The sequence below is a fragment of the Eumetopias jubatus genome, unplaced genomic scaffold (assembly GCF_037043125.1).
Source record: "Eumetopias jubatus isolate StellerSeaLion01/CBP00866 unplaced genomic scaffold, mEumJub1_p1.0 scaffold_14, whole genome shotgun sequence".
NCBI lineage: Eukaryota > Metazoa > Chordata > Mammalia > Carnivora > Otariidae > Eumetopias > Eumetopias jubatus.
The window spans coordinates 96,829,307-96,853,993 of NW_028274820.1; the positions used below are offsets into that span (position 1 = coordinate 96,829,307).

At 50.0% G+C, this 24,687-nt stretch overlaps 1 protein-coding gene across 1 annotated transcript in view; it reads left to right on the forward strand.

The window, feature by feature from the left end:
• Window positions 1-4,340: 4,340 nt before the first annotated feature.
• Window positions 4,341-24,687, forward strand: part of CLCN1 (chloride voltage-gated channel 1) — a 30,067-nt gene continuing 9,720 nt past the window's right edge. The window contains exons 1-14 of the mRNA XM_088018459.1: window positions 4,341-4,520; window positions 8,410-8,530; window positions 8,954-9,085; window positions 9,653-9,781; window positions 10,028-10,161; window positions 11,342-11,419; window positions 12,430-12,508; window positions 16,652-16,777; window positions 17,079-17,163; window positions 17,362-17,463; window positions 17,757-17,841; window positions 18,085-18,234; window positions 22,838-22,907; window positions 23,097-23,207. Of these exons, the coding sequence (XP_087874585.1) occupies window positions 4,341-4,520; window positions 8,410-8,530; window positions 8,954-9,085; window positions 9,653-9,781; window positions 10,028-10,161; window positions 11,342-11,419; window positions 12,430-12,508; window positions 16,652-16,777; window positions 17,079-17,163; window positions 17,362-17,463; window positions 17,757-17,841; window positions 18,085-18,234; window positions 22,838-22,907; window positions 23,097-23,207 (1,582 nt within the window). The remainder of the gene's footprint in view (window positions 4,521-8,409; window positions 8,531-8,953; window positions 9,086-9,652; window positions 9,782-10,027; window positions 10,162-11,341; window positions 11,420-12,429; window positions 12,509-16,651; window positions 16,778-17,078; window positions 17,164-17,361; window positions 17,464-17,756; window positions 17,842-18,084; window positions 18,235-22,837; window positions 22,908-23,096; window positions 23,208-24,687) is intronic.

A 24,687-nucleotide genomic window follows, 5' to 3' on the forward strand; every position in this document is an offset into this window, starting at 1 on the left:
GAGGCTGGAGAAAGAGATTGGGCTGGAATTGGAGGATGGTGAGGATTATAGAATCTACATGGTCCCAAGTTGGTTTTAAGGTTTTCTAGAGTGGCCATGGACTGTAAGAGAACTCAGAGCAGCGTGAAAGAGGTCTAAGCTGTGGGCTCTGTAGGTTGAAAAATTCTTGGGGTGCAGTATATCCAAAGTGTGTGCCTGGAGAGGCAAGTGTGCAAGCGCACGTGGACCAAGGAGGCTTAACAAGAGATGGGAAATTCTGTAGGAACAACTTGGCAGGAAGCATCGGTGGGACCTGGGGGAAAGTGGGTGGGAGATATGGAGGAGGAGGAAGATCAAAAAGAGATTAAGTTGAGCTGAAGCATATCAGCAAGTGGAGGGAGGAGAACTGGCTGAAGAACACAGGGAAGGCATGAAAAGCCTGCTGATGCTGCTTGGCTACGCCGCAGGAGAAAGCCGGGACCGTCCTCGGGAGGAAGAGATGCAAAGTCTCGGAAGAGGTTAAGGTATTACTGGAGCCATGGGAGTAAGCAAAGTGCCCATTTCCAGCATAGGCAAGCTTTCTGGAGGTGTGGTATGTTTGAGAATTACAGAGCGAGGCACTGGTTTCTGACCCGGATTGTGTGACCTTCCCACCCCGCCCTTGAATGAGAGTATCAGGTTGAATTTCATAGCTCTCTTCCCTTCCCCCCTGCTACCTCTGCCAGGGATTCTCTGCTAAAATTATCCCCCTCCCTGAGCTGGGGGCTGCCCTTCTCTGCTGCCCTCCTACCTCCTGCTTCCTGTAAGAGGGAAGAGGAAACATGGGCCAAGAGAGCAGAGCCGTGATTTGAGGGGCAGGCAGGGCAGGCGTCTGGTCTGGTCGGAGGAGGAACGCAGTAATGATGGCCACAGCCCAGGGAGCACTTGCACCTTCCCAGTCAGCCCTCCCTGTGGGCCCACGAGCTAGTCATTTTCCTCGTTTTTTTTTTTTTTTTTTTCAGAAGGGGGTAAAGAGGCTCAAAGACTTCAAATACACAAAAAGGGAAGAAATGTAGCTTTAAGGCCATGAACTCTAGAATTAAATACATTTTGAATGCTGGCTAAGCCTTTTGAGATACTGGAGACCTTGGCTAAGGTACCTAACCTCATGGAACCTCAGTTTCCCTTAGCTAAGAAGGAGGAAAGTTGTTTCTCCCTTAAAGGGTCCCCATGAGGATTAAATATGCGTGGTAAACAGATGACGCAGTGTTAGCAGGTGTTAGCAGCTTACAAAAGCTTGAGAATCGTTAACTTGGGCACAATGAGCTTCAGTTCGGTACCAAGCATTCATACTCCGTGCTTAACACTGGTTAAGTGTTTTGCATGCATTCTTTTATTACCATAACCCCCTAAGTTACTGCCTTTCTGTAGAAACTGAGGTCAGGATGTGAAACAAAATGTTAGCTTGAGTGTATGCTCTTCGCTGACAGTATTGCTTCTGGGACTTCCTAGCGTGAAATTTTTTTTTCCCTCGCTTTTTTGGGAAAAAAGGATTTTTCCCACTGAACTGGGAGAATGAGCCTGAGACCAAAGGCTATTCCATCTTTGTGCCGGTTAGGTAGAGAATAGGCAAAAGTGTATCATCTTTGAAAAACCAGAAGGGAGAGAGACCTGTCCAGGTCTATCAGGAAGGCCTTCTGTAAGCCTTGGAAGGGACCAGGGGTTTGTCAAGACCTGGGGGGCAGGGTCCAATGGGGAGTAGAGGAGAAATGACTACCAGTGAGTACATCCAGAGAGAAAGTGTGGGGTGAAGGGGGTCACAGTTGCCTAGGTGAAACTAGAAAGTAGGTCGTCGTGGGATCGGTGCTAGGCTGGATGTGCAGAGGGAAAGTGACGGCCGGAAGCCCTTAAAAGAGAGTGTGATGGTGTGTCGTCCAGTGGGCTGGGGGGCCAGATTTGAAGAGGTCTGAAAACAAGGGTGTAACCCAGAAAGTTCATGCTTAAATTGATGGGATGCCAAGGGGCTGGCTTGTTCACACCCACCTATACTTCAACACACACTTTTCCCTGCACATGTGTGCTGTATGGTTGTTTTTGACAACCTTCCTTCAAATAGCAATTCCAGAAGCCTATAGGCTTTACTTTTTATTATCATGGACCTCAAGAAAATCTATTGAAAACCTCAGAAGAGCACCTACCTTACGCAGTATACATACCTTATAGAATGCATGCATGCTTACAAATTTGTTTCCAGATTTTGGAGCTTTTCACAGAACTCCCCAGAAACCCATCTTCCAAATAAGACCCTAAGCCCGGTACCTATGGGTTGTTGGGTGGGGGGGTAGTCGTAGTTTACATTTTATTTTCTTGTTCTCTTGAAGGATGGTAGCCCATGAGATTTTAACTATTTCTGATGTCAAACTCAGAATAATGCTTGCTCTCTAGCACTAGCGGCTGTATATTTCCTTGACCCTCCCAATTTTAGAATCTGGTTTTTAGAATTTCAACTGGCATTTCTACTTGGTTTGGTGGAATGAGGATTTTTTTCCCAGTCCCACTTATCTCTGTCTTCAAATCTTGGAATCCGTAACCAGGTCCTGATTTTCTAAGGAATAGTAAAGAAATAGTAACTGTGTTCTCGGGATTATTGAGTCCCTGTAGAAACTAGCTACCTTCGGGAGAGCCATACTCCACAAACAGGTGACAGTCTTTCTGTTTCCAAAGCCCCCCAAAGAATCTACTTTCACTTTGGCACTGTACTCTCCTTATTAAGAAAATATTCCTTTCATCTTATACCTAATCCTTAGAGCCCTTATGTTCTGCCTACAGAGAAGGTGAATGTCACAGCCTTTGGTCTCTCAAACCATCATATATTTTTAATCGTTGCTGGTGGATTATAGGCCTTCAAGCTATAGGATTTATGTTAGAAAACGTGCTTTTATTTTTAAAAAAAAAAGATTTATCTAATCTCTATACCCAATATGGGGCCCGAATTTATAACCCCGAGATCAGGAGTCAGATGCTCCATCAGATGAGCCAGCCTGGTGCCCCAGACAACCTGCTTTTAATGGCATCCATCTCACCTGCTTTGGACAGTTTCGATTAGCTGAGATCAAGATTAATTATAGACCAGATGATTGGTGTCCCTATTCTGCCGCCTCTGAACTTGGAATATCCTGGGGCAGACCCTACTTGGCGACAGATTCTAAACTACACATTGGCTCATGTTTGTCACTTTTCTTCTAAGGTGAAGAGTTCACAGAAGAAGGAATGTCCTAGGAAAATCAGTTAAAAACAACAACAACAACAAAAAAACACTGACACCAGATAGAGTCGTTCAGCCTTGGCCAAAAGTTATTTATTGCTCTGAAAGGGAAGAATAGCGGAGGACTTCCCCGTCGTCTTATGTTTGTGGGGCTCAGGCTGAGATATATTTATTCCCTCCCCCCACCCCTGGCCTCCCCCATACCCCTGGCCCACTTCCCCTTCTCCCCTGTTATCTAACCTGCCCTGATAGACCGAGGCCGGTGCTCCACAGCCTAAATAGAAGCTCAGTCCCTCCCCGAGAGTCCAGGATTCTGGTGTGATTGACATATCTGTCTGGGAAGTGGGAGAAAGGCCGGAACCCAAGGCTCTTACCCCTGCTTCCCACACCCAGTGGGTAATAAGGGTGGGGTCAAAGGGATGACACCTAAGCATTATCAGCAGCCTCTGGCAGATAAAAATAGCAGAGCTGGAGGAGAAAACTGAAAATCAGATGGGTCGGGAAAGCTGGTCCAACAGATGAGGACTCGATCTTGGGAAGATATCGAGCTGGGAGCAACCCAACAGGAAAAGATGGCAGAGAGGCACCAGTTACTCTCTCCGGTGAGTTACCCTCCGGTGTTCCCAGACCTTAGAGTCAGTCTGTCCAGCGCCCACCCTTCACCTCTCCACGTCTGATGAGGGGGCAGGACACTTGGGTGCAGATCCGGCACTCCCTGGGAGCACACAGGTTGGAGAGCCTGCTGAGCCTCTTTCCATCCTGGTCTGAGCGATATTTATAGAAGGCCCGGTGGCTTGGGGCTGGAAGTCTTCTTATGACTATGGAGGGGGACAGTGCTGCTGGCCCTGCTGAGGGAATTCCCTGTGGGGCTGTCCCTCAGGTTCTTCTCTCAACCCCTCCCCCGCACTGCTCTCACACCTGCTTCGACCCCAAGCAGATCAGATGTGGCGGGGGGGGGGGGGGGGGGGGGTATCATGTGACAGAGAGATGGCTATAAATAGCTGGGGGTGGGCATGCTGCCCCAGACGCCTTGGGGACAGGCAAGAGGACAGACTTAAGGAGCTGTACTGGGGGAGGGACGGGGGCAAGCAGGCCAAGGCCTGGCCCAGGGAGGGGCATGGAGCCAGCTGGGTCCCTGCGGCGTGGGGCTGAACAAAGCTGGTGGGGTAGTGCTCCCCAGTACCAGTATATGCCCTTTGAACACTGCACCAGCTACGGACTGCCCTCTGAGAATGGGGCCCTTCAGCACAGGCTCCGGAGGGATGCAGGCCCCCGGGCCAACACCCGCCCCACGCAGGTAAAGTCCTAAGTTGGGGGGGGGATGGACTCAAGGAGATAGTTGTGTGATGGATTGGGGGAAGTTAGGAATTAGGTGAAAAGAGGAAGAAGTATTAACCTTTTAACCTAAAAAAGTACATGGTAATGTGTTCAAAATATGAAAATCCTTCAAAGGGCTGAGCTCAGCTAAGCATGCACTTACAGAGAGACCCATGCAGTTTTATATAACCCTGACTAAGAGGACACCGAATCCTCGGGGGGCATGGTACAGCGACACATGCTTGACTAGCTCGTGCTTACATAACCTGCATGGAGTGATTTGTGTGGGAGCTCGCACCTCTGTGTGTGCACGCTGTCTCTTACACCCTCACCCCTGCGCAGACCCCACCAGATCTCTCCCTCCTGACCCTCGGTGGAACACACAAAAAGAAACACTTGTGCAGAAAGCAGAAGAAAGGTGCTGAGATAAGCAGAGCAAACTAAATTGCCTATGAGTGATCAAAGATACACCGGGGTCCAAATGAGCAGAAGAAATGCAATCAGACTTTTAGGGGTGAAGGTTGATCAAGTAAGAACCTATTAAGTGGTGGGCCCCAGGGAAGGTAGAGGTGTACACTCCCAGCAACAGGGGATTGGGAGCTCTTTGGGGGCCTCCAGGGATAACCCCCCTCAGGAGTGGGAAGTGGTGAGTTGCAGACATCTAGGAAGGGGAAATGGGGGGCACAACCAAGGGAAAACTGCTGAGGTTGTCATGGATAGACGCGGAGGTGAGGGTCAGTGAGGAAATGTGATTGAGGAGTGTCACAGGATGGATCCTGTCGGCACCGGGAAGCCAGACTTTAAAAAGTGTTTTAGCTAAAGACAGGTCCGGGAGTGATTAGGTGGGGGATCTAGACAGGGTGGGGGATCTAGACAGGGTGGGGGATCTAGACAGGGTGGGGGATCTAGACAGGGTGGGGGATCTAGACAGGGTGGGGGATCTAGACAGGGTGGGGGATCTAGACAGGGTGGGGGATCTAGACAGGGTGGGGATCTAGACAGGGTGGGGGATCTAGACAGGGTGGGGGATCTAGACAGGGTGGGGGATCTAGACAGGGTGGGGGATCTAGACAGGGTGGGGGATCTAGACAGGGTGGGGATCTAGACAGGGTGGGGGATCTAGACAGGATGGGGGATCTAGACAGGGTGGGGATCTAGACAGGGTGGGGATCTAGACAGGGTGGGGGATCTAGACAGGGTGGGGGATCTAGACAGGGTGGGGGATCTAGACAGGGTGGGGATCTAGACAGGGTGGGGATCTAGACAGGATGGGGGATCTAGACAGGGTGGGGATCTAGACAGGGTGGGGATCTAGACAGGGTGGGGATCTAGACAGGGTGGGGGATCTAGACAGGGTGGGGGATCTAGACAGGGTGGGGATCTAGACAGGGTGGGGGATCTAGACAGGATGGGGGATCTAGACAGGGTGGGGATCTAGACAGGGTGGGGGATCTAGACAGGGTGGGGGATCTAGACAGGGTGGGGATCTAGACAGGGTGGGGGATCTAGACAGGGTGGGGATCTAGACAGGGTGGGGGATCTAGACAGGGTGGGGGATCTAGACAGGGTGGGGATCTAGACAGGGTGGGGATCTAGACAGGGTGGGGATCTAGACAGGATGGGGGATCTAGACAGGGTGGGGATCTAGACAGGGTGGGGATCTAGACAGGGTGGGGATCTAGACAGGATGGGGGATCTAGACAGGGTGGGGATCTAGACAGGGTGGGGATCTAGACAGGGTGGGGGATCTAGACAGGGTGGGGGATCTAGACAGGGTGGGGATCTAGACAGGGTGGGGATCTAGACAGGATGGGGGATCTAGACAGGGTGGGGATCTAGACAGGGTGGGGATCTAGACAGGGTGGGGATCTAGACAGGGTGGGGATCTAGACAGGGTGGGGGATCTAGACAGGGTGGGGGATCTAGACAGGGTGGGGATCTAGACAGGGTGGGGATCTAGACAGGATGGGGGATCTAGACAGGGTGGGGATCTAGACAGGGTGGGGATCTAGACAGGGTGGGGGATCTAGACAGGGTGGGGGATCTAGACAGGATGGGGGATCTAGACAGGGTGGGGGATCTAGACAGGGTGGGGGATCTAGACAGGATGGGGGATCTAGACAGGATGGGGGATCTAGACAGGATGGGGGATCTAGACAGGGTGGGGGATCTAGACAGGGTGGGGGATCTAGACAGGGTGGGGGATCTAGACAGGGTGGGGATCTAGACAGGGTGGGGGACTGAGGGGTGGCAGCATTGCGGGTCAAGAGTCTATAGGATTCACACCTCAGTCCTAGTCGGTCCCCAACGTAAGGCAAACCTGGGGATCCAGTAGGGGGTGGGGACAGCCGGCAGAGGCTGGGATGGTGAGCGGGAGGAGTCGGGAGGCGCTTCCTAGGGAAGCTGGAGCCTGCCCTGGCCTTGCAACAAGGGATGAGATTGGACAGAAAGACCCCTGCTCATGGCCCAGGACGAGGGGGCTCCTCTCACCTGTGTTCACCAACCTACCCGGGTGGGGAGAGTGAAAACAAGTAAAAGGCACTTTCTGGGGAGACAGTGAGGAAACCAGGCCGACTAACACGGAGCTTTGTGTTGGAAAGGAATGGTAAATTAATTTCAGAAGTAGAGTTGGCCTGAAAGCAAAGAAGAGGGGTTTGGACTTGTTTTTCTCTGTTTAATTTTTATTACGGAAAATGTCAAACTTAAAAATAGACCTGTGTAATGAATCCCCAAGCACCCCTTACCCAACTTCAACAACTATCAGTACTTTGTGGACATTGTTTCAGCTGTCCTTCCCATGCCCAGCCTCCCCCCTCCATACACCGGTGTTTTTGTTCATGAATCCCAGACACAGCCTCCCCTTCAGGCTTGGGTTTCCCTCCCCCCCGCCCCCCGCCGCGCTATGCTGATGCCCAGCTTAGCCCTCTTTTGGCTCTTTTAGGGGTTTCCCAGCCAGGGGTTGGTTTGGAGTCCCCCCCTCCCTTACCTCCACCTGCCTGGGGCCAGAGGCAGCTGAGATGGCAGGTGGAGGGAGGTGCCCTAAGCTGCATGGGTAGTGTCTGCTCTTGGGGGCCAGGTGGGGCAGGGAGGGACACACTGTCTCCCTCAGTCACTAACCTCACCCCAGAAGATGAAACAACCGTGAGCCGGGCAGTCAGTGTGCGCCTATCCAGAACTGGGGCGTAAACTCTGCTGCTCATATTGTGAAATCAGATCTGTCCTACCCAGGCTCTCCCAGAACCAGCAACACGGCCTGGCCTGACCCTGGCCCCGGACGACGGAGCCAGTGCAGTGGGGGGAGGGCAGACGGAAAGCAGTGAGAGCCCTTGTTCCCCCTGCCCCATACACCCTCGAGTGCTCTGCACATCCTGAGGGCAGAGGGCTACCAGATGGGAGGGGTGCCGCTCTGCCCTCTCCACACTCTGTGAGCGCCTAGTTACCCTGCTCTGGGAATTCCCTTACCGGGACTGGTTCCTGTTTGTACACGGGCACAGGGAGACGAGGTGGATGGGCTTTCTCTGAGCTTGACAGAGCATCTGAGGGGCCTCAAGAAAGGCCAGACGCAGCAAGACGGAGAAACCAAGAGTCACCTGCTCGTCTGTCCTCACGGGTCCAACATCAGGATTCCTAGGAAGGAGGCCAGTGCGGAGAAGGGGGCGGCTGGGATAGTAGAGGCGGAAGCTGAAGCACCGTAAGCTGAGCCACATACAAAACGCCTATTTGACACTAATGTCCAGTCTTAGCAGAGTTCCTGTGTCTCTACTTCAGACTTTAAAAAGCTGTTTTCCATGTGGGTCTATGTGCTTCCCTCTTGTCTATTCCTTTTACCTCCAGCAAAACAAGACGTTTCCCATTCTCTCTGTGTCCAGATTTATGGCCATTACAAACAGCAGTTCTCAGACAAGGAGCAGGACCCAGGGATGCCCAAGAAGACGGGCTCCAGTGAGAGCGTGGACAGCAAGGCTGAGGAACACTATTCTAAATGTCAAGGTGATGGGGCCCCAGGGCTAAAGGCATCTGGAATGGAAGGAGGTGCATGGTCTAGGAGAATAACTGGGGTGTGCCCGCCCTCCACCCTCCCCACATCCACACGGAAGTCCTCCTCCAAGCAATAAGGAAAGGCATCTCTCCCTGTCTGCTCCCACTTCGCCTTGTTCCCGACTCTCCCTCCTACCCACCCCCAGGAAACAAGAGTTTTAGAAGGCATTCAAGTATCCCATGGGGAATTGGACTGGGGCGCCTTCTGAAGGGGTGGGGCAGCAGCCAACAGAGAGGCGAAAAGAAGCTCGGTGAATGAGCCATAGAGCGAGACCCCCCCACCCCCCACCCCCCGCACTCCTCTGCTCCAGTCCTCAGTCGGAGCTCAGAGTAGTGACGGGGTAGCTGTCCTTCTTTGCCCTTCCCTCTTCCCAGGCTGTGTGCACCGCCTGGGACATGTGGTGAGAAGAAAATTAGGAGAAGACTGGATCTTTCTGGTGCTCCTGGGACTGCTTATGGCTCTGGTTAGCTGGAGCATGGATTATGTCAGTGCCAAAAGCCTCCAGGGTAGGTTTACCGTGGCCCTTCACCCTCAGCCTCTCCCTGCACGGTGGCTGTTTCTCGAGTTCCTACCTAGGACAAGTTGGGTGTGTTTTGGGAGGGGGGTGTTGCCCAGAGGAGATCTGGCCCAGGACAAGACCAGACCTGGACCAGAGCCGTTTCTCCTGCCCCTTCACCTGCTACCAGCCAAGCTGACGGTGCCCCTCTAATCGGGTGACCAACTCATCCCCCATTTTCCCAGGACTATTCTGGTTTGAGCACTGACCACCCTGAGTCCCAGGCACCCCTCAGTTCTGGGCAGACTGGCACAGCCTCTGACAATGTGCCTGCTCAAGTGGGCTTGGCAGCATTGCCGCGGACCCCACCTCCTACAAGAGGTGGGAACTTGAACAGGTCATGTCACCGCTCACAACTCAGGTTCCCCCATGCGCAATGAGAACAGTACCATCTCATGAGGTCAAACGGGATTGCCAGAGCGTAAGGACGCTCATGGCACACCGGTGTGCTGCAGCCATGGCGGAGCGGTGACATCCTTGTCACCCTGGGACTGAGCCCAGGCCCATGTCTCTGCAGCCTACAAGTGGACCTATTACCAGATGCAGCCCAACCTGCCTTTGCAGTACCTGGTCTGGGTCACCTTCCCACTAACTCTCATCCTCTTCAGTGCCCTCTTCTGCCACCTCATCTCTCCCCAGGCTGTTGGTGAGAATTGCCCCCTCTCCTCCCCGTGTCATGTGGTCAGCACAATCTCATTGGCCTGCAGACCTTTCCAATCCACTTCCTCCCTCTCCCAGCCCTACTGACGGCCCTTTCCCCTGCTCTGCCATCATCCCCCCACCACTGCCTCTCCCCCCACCCACCCCCATTGCCATGTCCACTGTCTGGACGTTCATCTCCCTTGGAACCTCTAGCTGGAAGTTGCACATGATCATTCTTTGACCGTTGTAGGCTCTGGAATCCCTGAAATGAAAACAATACTCCGTGGGGTCATCCTGAAGGAATATCTCACCCTCAAGGCCTTTGTGGCCAAGGTTGTGGCCCTGACTGCGGGGCTGGGCAGTGGCATTCCTGTAGGGAAGGAGGTAGGTCCACCGATACTCCAGCAGAGGGCAGCACTGAGCCCAGAGGGAGCTCTCTGAGCAGACGTGGGAGCCGGCTCGCGGGGTGAGCCAGTGCCAGGGGGCAGGAGAGAGGGGAAATCAATACTCAGGAAGGTCCTAGTCCTGAGGCAGAATGACAGACGCATCTGAGCTGGTAGGGACTTAGAGCAGTCTCCTAGCCTGGGCACTGTGGACATTTTGGGCTGGATAATTCTTGGTTCCGAGGGGCTGTCCCTGTGCATTGTGGGAGGTTTAGCAGCACCCCTGACCTCTACTCCCTAGATGTCAGTAGTGCCCCCCCAGTTTTGATAATCAGAATATCTCCAGACACTGGCAAATGTCCCCGGCGCGGGGCGGGGCGGGGCGGGGGGGGGGGCGGCGTGGAGAATCTCCCCCAGTTGAGGACCACTACCATGGAGACACTCCAGATCAATTTCCTTATTTTAATATGCGGAAGCCAAGACCCAGAAAGAGGCTGTGCTGCTTCCAAGGTTCCGCTCCTGTGCGTTCTTGCGTCCCTGCAGTAGGGATCCACATGGCAGCCAGAGTCGGCTTTTCAAAATGCAGTCAGTACTGGCTGACATCTGCTTCGGAACTACTGATGGCTTCCCAGTCTTAAAATAAAATCCCAGCTTCTTCCCGGGGCCTGGGAGACCTGCTGATCTGGCTTCTCTCGGTCTGGTCTCCGGTCCTCCCAAGCTGCCCCTCGTGCACTGTGTCTGGGTGACAAGCTCTTCCCACCCCTCAACCACACAAGCTGTTCCTGTCCCAGGGCTCCTGCACTTGCTGTTCCCTCAGCCCGGAACATTCTTCCTTCTGACACGCACGTGGCTCACAACCTCATTTCGGTGGAGACACTAGTCAGTTGTGACGCCAGCGCGCCTTCTCTAGTCCCCCATCGCACCCTTGTCTGTCCTGCCTCCTCCCCCTCCCCCATCTTCTCCCCCCGCCCGCCCCGGGGGGGGGGGGGCGTCGCTGAACCGCTGGTCCACCCCCTCCCTTCCTCTCGGGCTGCAGTTCCTGAGGGCACACCCTCTGTTGCTCACTGCTGTATTTCGGGCCCTAGCTCAGTGCCCAGAGCCATCAGGCTTGTCCACGGAATGCCACACAGCCTCCCATCTGGGCCCCGGCCCCTGACCCGTCCCCTCCTTCTTTCTCCCAGGGCCCCTTTGTCCACATCGCCAGCATTTGTGCCGCTGTCCTCAGCAGGTTTATGTCGATGTTTTGTGGGGTCTATGAGGTAAGGTTGAGGAAGTAAGATGAGGGAGGGGCTGTGTGTGTTCAGGGCATCGGGAGGGCTGTCTTGGCGCTGGGCTGGCCGTGATGCTGACGTGGGGCACTGCGCTAACCCACGCTCCCTTATCCTCCACACACATCCCCGACCCGCCTACCCCAGCCACACACTGCCGCCACTGTCCAGGACGCCCCTCCCTCCTTGACCCGCGCCCCTGCTCCGGGCCTGCACCCTGGCCAGTTCCTCTGCTGCCCGCCTGCCTACCCCTGCCTGTCCCGTTGTCTTCCTAGCCCCGCCCCCGCCCCTCGTGAGCACTGCTGCCTGCCGCAGCCCTCTACCCTCCTCGTCCTGCGTGCTTCTCTGTTGCAGACCGTGTCTGGGCAGCTTGATCTCCTGGTGTCGGCCTGCGCGGTGGGCGTGGGATGCTGCTTTGCAGCCCCTATCGGAGGCAAGTCCCACCTCCTCCCTACCCCGGTTCCCCGAGCACGACTTGGAAGGGGGTTGGAGTGGCTGCCTAGGCTTTGGGGTGGACAGGATGCTCGCCAAAGGGACTAGTGGGTGGGCATTGAAGGAGTGACGCGGATCACAGCCCCTGGTTTGCAGGTGTGCATACTTTTCTACCAGAGGGCTATGTGTTTCTTTGCGGCTGGTGGCTGTTTTATGCAGGCTTTATTGGTACTGTTTGTCTGAAGTCCTTTTTGTTTCTCTTGCCACTGACACTTCTTGCCCGGGGCGTCCCCATCTCCAGCCCCTCTCTGATGATCACTTAGTGGCTGACATGCCTTCCACATATTTATCTTTTATTTCATTTTCTATGTTTGGCCTTGCGCTATGAGGTCACTTCCTGTTTGCAAACTAACTGAGTGTCTCTTGGCCTGGGAATCACTGGGGGAGAGGGGGCCACTCTGATTCCCTGTGACTTAAGCCTCTCCTTCTGCCTTATTCCCCACCCTTGCTTGTTCTCCGTTCCTCTCTGCCCCTGCCATCTGTCTGTCTGTCTGTCTGTCCCCTAGTAGCAGCCATACTATTACACTGACATGCTGACGGTGGGCTGCGCGGTAGGAGTCGGCTGCTGCTTTGGGACGCCACTTGGAGGCAAGTGATTGACCCCCTCCTACATCAGTCCACTGCCCAGGCTGGCTCCCCGGCCGGGTTTTGTCAGCATCCCCAAGTGCGATGTTACCTGTTAAAACGAAAGTATGACAAGAATAGCAAACTTTTACTGAGCATTTACTATGTGCAAGTGATGTTCTAAGCATCTCTCTACATTCATTCCTGCTAAAAGCCATATGAGACCCATGGTGCGGAGGAGAGGGAGGAGAGAACTGATTACAGAGAGGGCAAGGGACTCGAGCGAGTGGAAGAGCCAGGAATGAAAACCCAGGCAGCCTCCCCGTTCCCCTCCTTGTCTTAAAGAAAGCCTGTCGGTATTGTTGGACATGTTTGCCCTCCACTTACCACTACATCTTCTACCAGGAGACTCTTGGTAGTTTGTTCTCCAAGGGAAAACTTCCATTTGTGCATGTTACCAGGACACAGGGGTGTAGGTGGGCCTTACTTGGACTCATGGTCAGCCTTCACGAGGGCTGTGGATGGGAGTTAGAGCCCCGTAGCTTCCTGACAGTGACTTAAACCTAAACCTGAGGTTAGCTCTTTCTGCACGTGGAAGGCAAAGGGTGGATTGTCAGACTGTTACCTTTGTCCTGGAACACTAACGAATGGGTCGGGGCAGAGAAAGCAGTTGTACCTGTTTATTTACAACTCAGTGTGAGCTGTAACGGGATTAACACGGCAGGGGGGTGGATTACATGGATCATTCACTGGTGATAAAAAGGACATCACGTTGACAGCTGGGGAAACAAAATTGCAGGTAATGCTTCTTAAACACACCTGCTGTGAGAGGTACCTTTTTGATTATGAGAATGTCATCAGTGCCTTCATAGGGTGTTCAGGTAACTAACATGACTTGGCTCAGGAATGACGTAGGGATAAGCGTTCAGAGTGAATGGAAGTGCATCCTGCTCACTTGTCCTGATGTGGCGTCAGGGCACACAGCTCAAGGAGATCCTATCAGCTAGCATCCCATCTGCACTTCTGGCCTCAGTTCTTGTCGTTGAAGTCACTAGTCCCCACAAGTGAGGGGTGTGTTTGAGTTTCCGTACACGTTAGACGTTACACGCTTACATTTATACCCACTTTCACCTTTACTTACTCTTTTCACCTTACAAATCCAGAAGATTGAAAAAACATTTTTAGACAGGAAGACTTTAAATTTTTGTTTTTAATCAGCCAGATTCTTTTAAAATGAAGAGAATCTGTATTTTTTTTTTGCATAAAATTGGAATTTCTAGGATGAACAAGGAAGGTTTCTCTTGGTCCAGTGTAGAACATAGGAAAGATAAGAGATTTATAGATAAAACATGCCTCTTGATGCAAGAAAAGGTTCAGGACTGAAAAATTGAGGTGTTATTTTCAGGATGTTTATATTGAGTGCAAGTAATAAATGTCCTGGCCGGTAGCTTTATGTGATTGTTTTTCTTTTTCTTTTTTTTTTTTTTATGATCATAGAATAATCCTGAAAGAAAAAAATTAGTAAGGCAATTTATTCACTATATAGCCAACTCTTAATTCTTTACACTGATAAAAGAAATCTGCTTCAACATTCTGCTAAAATGACAAACATCCTTTTGCTTCCATCATCTGCCCTCTGGATGCTATGCTGGATCTTGTGCTCCCAGGCACTCGCAGCTGAAAGGGTGGCCGGGCAGACAAACCCATCCTCACAGCCCGCTCAAAGAAGTGTCTCCAGGGCATCTTGAGCAAAGTGCAAGGAAGACTGTGAGGACCGGGGGCTCTAATCGCAGTAGATGAGAGAATTGCTAGAGGATGCAGGGGAACTGGAATGAGTCTGCACAGGGAAATGGGGCTGCATCATGAAGGTCCTCAGCGGCCATGCACAAGAATGTAGATTCTGTTCTCCAGGCTAGACTTTGTCCAAATGTGTTTTGCAGAGCATAGTTCTCCATGGTGTTAATAGATGTAACATGTGAAAAGGGTCTCAAGGTCAAAAAGTCAGAAAGTACTATGTTAAACAGATAGTTTTTTTAAACTGGAAAAGTTATCAGAATGTTGGATATGCTGGCAGGCATTGTGAATATGCAAACTGTGGCTCAAATACAGCATTTCCCACAGAATCCCTTTTGCAAGGAACTTCTCACGAGACTCATAGTGTATCATAGATGGACTTTGGGAAATGCTGTCATGGGTGAAGGGGAGCCATGGAAGAATTCTGACCAAGAAAGTGGCGTGACAAGCTGTGCTCATTCATCCAATCCCTTTGGCAAATGTGTGCGGAATAAAACTGGCCTGTGGATTAACAGGATTCATCTGAGATTAACAACAAGACTATTGTCGTAGCCCTGATGCTAGATGATGAGAGATGGAACTGGATGGAGGCAGAGGAGAGAGAGAGAGAAGAGGGTGCTACGTAAAGGCAATAGGAAGTCCAACTGACAGGACCTGGAGGTTGATCTTATGCAAGGTTATAGAGGATGAGAGAGGACGAGGAATTGGGGTCAGCTCCCAAAGTTTATTTCAAAGAACACTGGATGGCCAGCAGTGCTAGTAAGCAAGACAAGGAATATAGGAAGTGACACAGGTCTGGAGGAGTTGATCAATTTTACTTTATTTTTTTAAAAAAAGATTTATTGGGCGCCTGAGTGGCTCAGTTGGTTAAGCGACTGCCTTCGGCTCAGGTCATGATCCTGGAGTCCTGGGATCGAGTCCCACATCGGGCTCCCTGCTCGGCAGGGAGTCTGCTTCTCCCTCTGACCCTCTTCCTCTCCTGCTCTCTATCTCCCATTCTCTCTCTCAAATAAATAAATAAAATCTTTAAAAAAAAAAATAAAAAAAGATTTATTTATTTTGGAGAAAGAGAGAGTGGGAGAGTGAGAGAGAGAGGGTGAAGGGGAAGAGAGAGAGACTCTTCAAGCAGCACTCCCTGCTGAGTGCTGAGCTCCATCCCTCCACCCGTGAGATCATGACCTGAGCTGAAACCAAGAGTCAAGTGTCGGACGCTTAACCGACTGAGCCACCCAGGCACCCCCACTTTTACTTTAGATATGCTGAGTTTGAAGTTCCTGTGGCATGTCCAAGTGATACCGAATAGGTCGCTGGATCGGTGAGTCTGAAGTTCAGGAACCGAGCTGAAAACATCGCTTTGCTGCCCAGTAGCATGGAGGTGGCAGTTGAAGCCATGGGCATAAATGGAATTGAGAGAGTGTGTCTGGGTAGCGAGAGCAGGTCACCAAGGACAAGGCCCTGACCTGGGCAGAGGCAAAGGAGCCCGAGCGGGGGAACAGAGAATATCCAGGGTGGCAGGAAAGAGCCATACTGCAGAACATCAGAGACCAGAGAGTTTCCAAAAGCTGTTTGTGTTTGTAAGGCTTTGTTTGCTTTTAGCAGCACATTTTCTGTTTGGCTCAGACTAATATTAAAATCAGTTCTCATTCCTGAGGATACAGTGACAGACTGCTAGGGAAAGCATCCCAGAACCACCTTGTAGGAAAGAAAACCTAGCCTAGGGGTTTCAAAAATTGGTTGTAAAATATTCCTAAGTTGGATAGCTTACACCCCAACAAATCAAAGCTGACTTTGATTTTGTTACTAGTCAGGAAAAGGGGAGAGACTTGCCTCCCCGATGCCCCCTGCGTCCCCTGCGTCCCCACTGTGTCAAATCGCCCTTTTAGCCCAAGGACGCAGCTGCCTCACCTGATGTGTTTTGAGGAGCAGGGGCAGAAGGGGCGGCTGGTAGCTCTCTCTGCCCCTTATTCCCCGGCCCTTGGTCCGTTTTCGGAAATTTCACCCGTTCTGTTCCCTTGTGTTCTCTTTCCTTCTCGTCCACCCCTCTCCTGTTCATCCACGGAACAGACACTAAGCCCCGATGAGGTGCCAGGCATGGTATTAGGTGGTGGGTTGAGGACCACCCCACCACCCCCATCCCCCCCCCCCCCCCCGCTCCTCTCTGTATCTCGTTGGACCACATCCCTAGCCTGCAAACAGTTGCCAGCATGAGCAACTGTATGGTTTAGAGCCGGAGGTTCCAGGACACCGTTACTTCCCACTACTGCGTCCCTCGTGATTCGGGTCTCAGCAAAAGCACCTCAGGCCCGCAGGGCGGGAGTGTGGGGCGGAGCCTCTGGCTTTTGCCTGCACCTGACCACCTCCGCGCCCCCGCAGGAGTGCTGTTCAGCATCGAGGTCACCTCTACCTACTTCGCTGTGCGGAACTACTGGCGAGGATTCTTCGCGGCCACGTTCAGCGCCTTTGTTTTCCGCGTGCTGGCCGTGTGGAACAAGGATGCGGGTAACGCGGCAGCGGGGGGTGGAGGCTGGAACGGGGGCGTGCAGAGAAGCTCCTTGGGGCAGTTTAGAAAAGGAATGGATGGCGTTATTTGGAAAGAGGGCCCAAGGCCCAAGGATATAGGGCAAAGATCTAGGTCATGGCGTAGGAGGGCAGTGTTCAAGCATAAACACTGGGAACTCAGTGGAAGAAGAGCCAGCGGCCCAGGAGGGAGGAAGGAGCTGACCCCGCGGCTGATGGCTTTGGCTTCCCCCCGGGTTTCTCTGGCGCTCCCACCATGATGCCTGGCCCTTCCACCCCACAGTCACCATCACTGCTCTCTTCAGAACCAATTTCCGAATGGATTTCCCCTTTGACCTGCAGGAGCTCCCAGCCTTCGCCATCATCGGGTCAGTGGGGTCGACTGCTCGGGGGCAGGGTGCGGCTTCGGCGGAAGGGGCCCCAGCTGGAAGAAGGTGGGGCCGACGTTGTTAAGTGTGAATCGCTGCAGGCAGGAGGGCGGAAAGGGAGGGCGGCCGCCTGCTGTTCGTCCCGCCGCGGGCAGGGCCGGGAGGAGGGTTCCAGGGCTGTACAACTCCCGCCCTCAGGATTTGCTGTGGCTTCCTGGGAGCGGTATTTGTGTACCTGCATCGCCAAGTCATGCTCGGTGTCCGAAAGAACAAGGCCCTCAGCCGGTTTCTGGCGAAGCAGTGAGTCACTGCCCTTCTGTGTCCCACCCAGTTCCTTTCTGCTCTCTCCACGAGCCCCTCCCTTTTAATCTTTGTCAAAAGCCGTCCCTGCCTTTAGATGGCTTGCGGTGAAATACCCGGATACTCCGTAGGGAGCGAGCGGCGTGGTCCGCCCCTCAAAGGTTGCGCGTTGGTGGCAAGAACGTTCTGTGTTTAAAGAGCTGAGGCTGCGGCGCGCTGCCGGGGCCCGGCTCCCAGCTCAGTGTGGCGTCCACGGGGCTAACTTGCGGGCTTCCCGTCTGTTTCTTTCTCAGCCGCCTGCTGTATCCCGGAATAGTCACGTTTGTCATCGCCTCATTCACCTTTCCGCCAGGAATGGGTCAATTCATGGCTGGAGAGGTCAGCTCCAAGGAGTCTGGGGGGCGGTCGGGTCACTGAGCACATGACAGGGACTCAGCCAGGGCTGGGCCACAGCACAGACAGCCTTCAGGCTTCCGAGCGCTTTTGCCCGCGGGTAGAACCTCTCCCCGAGAGAAGAGCAGGAGAGCCCCTTGAACAATGAGACTGGTGGAGCAGTTCTGTACAAAGCCCTAGTACCCGACGTCCTTGGAGACGGGCGCCTTTTGCTTCCTCCTCTCACAGCTGATGCCTCGTGAAGCCATCAGTACCCTGTTTGACAACAACACGTGGGTAAAGCATGTGGGTGACCCTGAAAGCCTGGGCCAGTCGGCTGTGTGGATCCACCCACAGGTCAACGTGGTCATCATCATCTTCCTCTTCTTCATCATGAAGGTACTCCTCTTGCACTCCTGACCCCTTAAGCTTCTGTCCGTTTTCAACCTGGAACACACAGTTTGCATAGAGTAGGAGAGGGTACAACTCCATCGGGGCTTTGTCCAACCTAAAGAGAAATAGCTGTGAAACCATAGCCTAGGTAAGTTGCTCACCTACAGGAGTGAGCCAATATCTGGGTTAATTGCTTCCTTCATGTCAACTTAGCAATGTTGCCATAATTACCATAAGCCTGCTAAAGGTTCCACTCACTAAGTGATTAAGACATCACAGCAGCCTAGTAAACGAGGAGGAGATAGGGTTGAGCAATATAGATAACTGTGTAAATGCCTGACTTAAATTAATCAAATCTGCCCCACATATTAGATAATTAGGTACTTCATTCTCCTGTATCCAATTATCCATCTTTAGGTGATTTGCATATCCATTTTTCCCCACCTAGTGGGTAATCTCTTTTCTAGAACTGCCAAAGAGATTAAATATTTAACTCAATTTTATTAGTGACTGTAATTTTTTAAGGCTTTATTTATTTAAAGAGAGAAAGCACATGTGCATGAGCTCAGGGAGGGGGAGAGGGAGAAGGAGAGAGAGAATCTTAAGCAGACTCCCTGCAGAGCATGGAGCCTGACATGGGGCTTGATGCCATGACCCTGAGATCATGACCTGAGGCAAAATCAAGAATCAGACGTTTAACCGCCTGAGCCACCCAGGCGCCCCGATAAGTAATTTTTTTTTAAAGATTTTACTTATTTATTTGACAGAGAGAGATACAGCGAGAGAGGGAACACAAGCACGGGGAGTGGGAGAGGGAGAAGCAGGCCTCCCGCCGAGCAAGGAGCCTGACGTGGGGCTTGATCCCAGGACCCCAGGATCATGACCTGAGCCGAAGGCAGACGCCTAACGACTGAGCCACCCAGGCGCCCCACCCTATAAATAATTTTTATACATGTTATTATTCCCTCTTTTGGTGGTGAGGCCATGAGGATTTTGCCACTCTCAAGTCATTTTCTCCTGATTTCAATTAGGAGGCCAAAGCTGGCCTCTTCCATGTCTGTCCATGGAGGACCACGTCTTCATCGGCTTCTCAGTCAGTGCTTTTATACAAAGACGTTTTTGTTTCTACCACCCCCAGTTGGGACATCTATTACAATTGCTGCTTCCCCCCCTCCTTTTTTTTTTCTTTTTCAGTGATTGCCTTGTTACGAATGGTATGCCTTGCCTGAATGATCCAACATTTTCCTCTGTATATTAGGGTTCTCATTCAAAAGTCTGTCCACACTGAACTTTCGTGCTTTTGAATACCATGCTATTCACTCACTCATGATACATTTTGTGAATCTATATTTTCCCAGGATATGAGTCATTAAGTTATATTTACAATATGATAGCTGTTATGGGTTCACTTATTCCATAAATGTTATTACACACCTACCGCATGCCAAATATATAATATTTGATTGTTGAACTTTGGCAAATCTCATGCTTATGGTTGAAAAAGATGTCTTTGTTTTTGGCTGTTCCTTTACTGTACTTGTCAAGGATCCTGTGATTAAAGACACCAGGTGCTTGACACACCAGGTTCCAACTCTGACTTTCCTTCTCAGGATTTGCTCTGGGTTTCTAGAAGCTGGATCTCTGCATGTTCTTTCCCATTCCACTCTGTGTGTGTTCAGTGGGTCGGCACCTTCCATATTTTGTATGCCTACTTTATTAATTAGGTCTTTTTTATGTCTTCCTTCAAAAGATTTGATATTTTCATCATAAATAAGTTCTCAGTACCTTGTTAGGGAATTGGCTTTTGGACTTTCAATACAGAGTTCCTCTTCTCTAACTTATAAATCCCAGCTTCCTGTAAGTAACCAAGTCCAAGCTTTGATAGCATCTCAGAATTTATACTTTTAAAATGTCAAGCTCTTGCCAAGTTTTATAGAAACAAAATACCGTGTATTTTTCAACACTTCCCCTACACCTCACCTCACCTCACCTCCCCAGATTCCCAAGTATATAGCTGGATTTGACTGCACAGATTAAAGTTTATCCTGAGAAGCCTACTTGGATTATATTAGCAGAACTCAACTGTATGTTGCTATTATTAATTTCTCACTGAATCACATCCTTGATAATGTTTACATCATAAGCATAACAGGGGAAGAAACTCACATATTTCCTGGGCTGTATTTCAAGCCCCACAGTTTGCATCAGGCCTATGCCATTCCATAATATTTATAAATGTAACACCACTCGTTGCTATAAATCCATGATATTGCCTGATTATCACTGCCTCCAGCATTTTCACTTTTCTGTTATTGGGCACATACGCATCCATCCCTTTATTTATTCTTAAGTGTAGGTAATAGGCTACATAGCCAAATTAGAATATGAAAGTGACTAGAACTATTTTTCCAAGTCTGGTTTGAAATTTAGCCTGTGTGGGCTTCTAGCGGTATCCACACAGGCAGATAAGGTTCTCAGCTATTATGAAGGGAACTTCCATCTTCCTCAATCTTAAGACATGGAAAGTATCATCATGTTGTAAATCAGCAGCTGCTCAATGGGTATGAATAAAATTACAACTTCTCAGTTTCGCTTTTTAATACTAATGTTATTATCTAGTATCACTGATCAGCATAGCCTGAAGGCTCTGTGGAATTCTCCATAACGCTCCTTCTGTCAAGGGTCTAAATGAAGTGGAATCTGTCATGATGGGTCTGTAGTTTCCCAGTTCTCTAGAATCGGGTGTTGAAATTCTTGGGAGTTATTTGTGTTCTACATTATTTACATTGCTTCTGGATATTTCCTTTTGTGTGCTAATAGCTCAAAAATTTGCTAACCTCGTATCATTCTTTGTCCTTAGGAGTTGATCACTTCAGTGCCCTCTGATCCTCATCTGTTCTTCCACATATCTTGGGGGATAATCCAAAATTCATCCTCTGAAATCAGACCTATCAGCCACCTATAATCTGTATTACTGGAGCTTTCAGATTAACCCGAGCCTACAAAATCCATTATGGCTTTCATGTGCTTATTCCAAAGAGATGGTACAGAACAGTTCAAAGGGTCTCCAATTGTTATGTCACAATCATTCGCAAAAGTTAAGTAAGTTACAAGTGCCCAGAACTTCGTGTCCACGTAGACTGACGTGGTGTCTAGTTATCTGCAGTTTCAACAAATTACCCAACAAGCATTTCTGTTGGGTGTTTCAGCAAATAGTAGCTCTGAGAAACCTTTTCTCTGTCGTATGGACACTATTTGACCAGGCTCTCTTCTTTCTTTCCTTCTCCCTCCTTCCCTCCGCAGTGACCTACCTACATCCTACCTGCGTCGTTGAGCACCACTCCAGGGCTGAGAGCAGGCAGAGAAAACAAGACACACAGTTGCCCTATACTCAAGGCTTTCTCAGTCTATGTTCTCTTCATATGTACATTTGACTTTGCAGTTCTTAGCTGTTTTACATGGTCATATTCTGACATGAAGGAAGTATACATTTTGTCTCATCTCAGAGCTTCTGGGATGAAGCCTTTGTCATGGCCTCTTGACATCAGCCCTGGCTCAAGGGAATCTTTCTAAGGTTCAGAATAGTAAAAAATGTATTTCTCATTTGCTTACAATGCACTTAGTACAGATTTTCAATTATAAATATTTTTATTTGTTCTGATTTAGCTGCTACCATCTTTCACCACATGAATTTGAGATCCTTTTGTAAGATTGGCTTACTTATTTTGCAAGTGACACATAAACCTGTTTCTAAATTTACTTGTTGTGTCTCATATTTTTATTTCTTTTACAGATATTTCAAAAGTTCAACCAATAGTTTTTCCACTCTATTTCTCAGTTCTTCCACACTCTTTGCCATAGAATGTACATGTTGCTTTTGCTAAAATTGTCCTGGTTTCTGTTGGAATACTACCTGACACAGTTGGCCTTTGAGATCTTTTCTGTTACACTGGCTAGCTTTCTCAATGTGCCCTTCCAGTATGGCTAGGATAGATCTGATCTTTTGAACCTCTGTTTAATGTGATTTGATGCTAAAGGAAATGACTCAGGCAGGACAGTCTTCACTCCAGGTTCCCTTGTGAGGTTTCCATATAAGTGGGTTTGTAAATGCCCGTATCATTAAATTACTCACATAGGAAGTCACTAAAACTCTAAGATGTCTGCCACTTAGAGCTGGGCTCTTTCTCAGAAACACAATCTGACCAGGAAAAGATATCCTCCAGCTTCAAGAGTTTCAGGCTGTTCTGCTGAGGTGACCTTTTTGGGCTAAGAGGGTATAGTATAGGCCAGGACCCTTCTGGAGGGTCATATTCCACTCCTTGTTCTGGATTGCCTGAAGGCAAATATAGTCATTCCAAGTAGAAACGATCATCAGGAGGAACTTTCTTATAGTACTGTCTTTGGTGGTCTTTAGCCTGAGCGAGTACTCCACGTTTTTGGTTCTGGAGGAGGGGTGCAGACAAGATGGCTTCTGGAGGGATTAGCTATCCCAGGGTTTCTGTGACTCTTGAGGCAAGAGGGAGGGTTGGAAGTGGGGAGGGAGTAGAGTATGTGCATGTGTATTGGGCAGAGTTGAGAGAGGGTGTCCTGATGCCTCTTTTTACTCCAGTTCTGGATGTCCATCGTGGCCACCACTATGCCTATACCCTGCGGAGGCTTCATGCCTGTGTTTGTGCTAGGTAAGTTCTGATGGGAAGCCTGCGATCTTGCTGATAGCCGCAATCTAGGGTACTGGGAAATTAAGGAAAGGCCTGGAATGCCCGGGGCTTGTATTTGGTCTTAATGCCCAAGGAGGGATTGGCTCTGAAATATAGAGGATAAGGAGCTCGGATCTTTCAACACCTTCCTTTCTTTTGTCTTTCCTCTAGGAGCTGCATTTGGAAGGCTGGTAGGAGAGATCATGGCCATGCTATTCCCTGATGGTATCCTATTTGATGACATCATCTACAAGATCCTACCTGGGGGCTATGCAGTAATTGGTGAGACACATTCCAGCCTCGGGTAACCCCTAACAGGCGCACTCAAACTCTCCCATGACATCTTTATTCCAGACAAACTACACATGTAATGCGGTTTTAATTTTATGCTATTGATTCAACTTTTATTCAAGTAACCAACCCTTGGCTCTGATTCTCATTAGCTCTCATTGAACGTCTTTGAGCCTTAGTTTCTTTATGTAGAAAAGGGATTATGGGGATTAAACGAGATAATAAGAATGAAAGCACCTAAGATTGTGTCTGAATGTTTGGTAAGGGTTTCTTCTTTCCTTCCAAAGAATCATAGAACCAACAGTACAGGTGACTGGCTTGGATACTCTCAAACTGCAGGTGTGCTAATACTGACAGGACTTAAGAGTACATGACTAAGAGCTAAGAAACGAGGGCTCTGTACTCATCCCTGCCACTTGTCACCTGGATGGATGACTGTGGAGCAGGTTAGCTACCTTTCTGCACCTGAGTTTCTTTATTGTAAAATGACTTCTGAGATACCTTACAGCCCTAACATTCTGAGACTTTGTGATAATCTTTTTCTCATTAAATCCACAATCCCATCCAGCCAAAACCCTGTCTAACAAATACAGTGGCCAGTGTAATCCTCAAAATTATTATACCTCTGCCCTCCTTTTCTTCTTCACCAAAACCCCATAACATCTAAGACCATCCCTCCCTTAAATATAGAAGCATTAGGCAGCTTTCTGGTGCATATGGTGTCCTTACTCCCCCATCACAGACCTTTAAGAAAGCCTCTTTCATCAGTAAGAGTCACTTGCTCTTATTCCCCATCTTCATGACTCTCAGGTATCACGCCATCCTCCCTGGTGGACATTTCCCAGGATACGTATCTCCTGTGACAGTTTATGTTCTGAAGTATATCATGTGTACCATCTTGTAGAATTATTCCTCCCAGTATTTCCCTTTTGTGACTTTTCTTTTTTTAAATAAGCTCTACACCCAACGTGGGGCCTGAACTCATGACCCTGAGATCAAGAGTCAGATGCTCTGTTGATTGTGCCCCTCTCTTTTGTGTCTTTTTCTTGTTCTCTTTTCATGTGTACCTTCTAGTGGCTATTTTTGTTGATGGGAGAACATAACTAAAAACAAATAAGATTCTGTTTTCAAAGAGTTCATAGAATCATAACGTTTTAGATCTGCAAGGGCCTTACAATTTATTTAATGACCTTTTTTACCTTAGAGATGTGAGTATGGGATTCCAGAAGAATCAAGTTCTACACATACAGTTGAGAAATTGAAGAATCAGGATCTTACGCAGGTGTCATTACTCCAAGTTTACAGCATGAGTCCCGGGTTTTGACTCTCTTCACTCATAAACTGTTGGCATCAAAATCTGAGGTCCAATGGAAAATGCCATCACTGGGTTTTAGAATGCTCAGTTAAGAATGATCCAAACTTTTGGGGTGCCTGGGTGGCTCAGTCAGTAGAACATGTGATTCCTGATCTC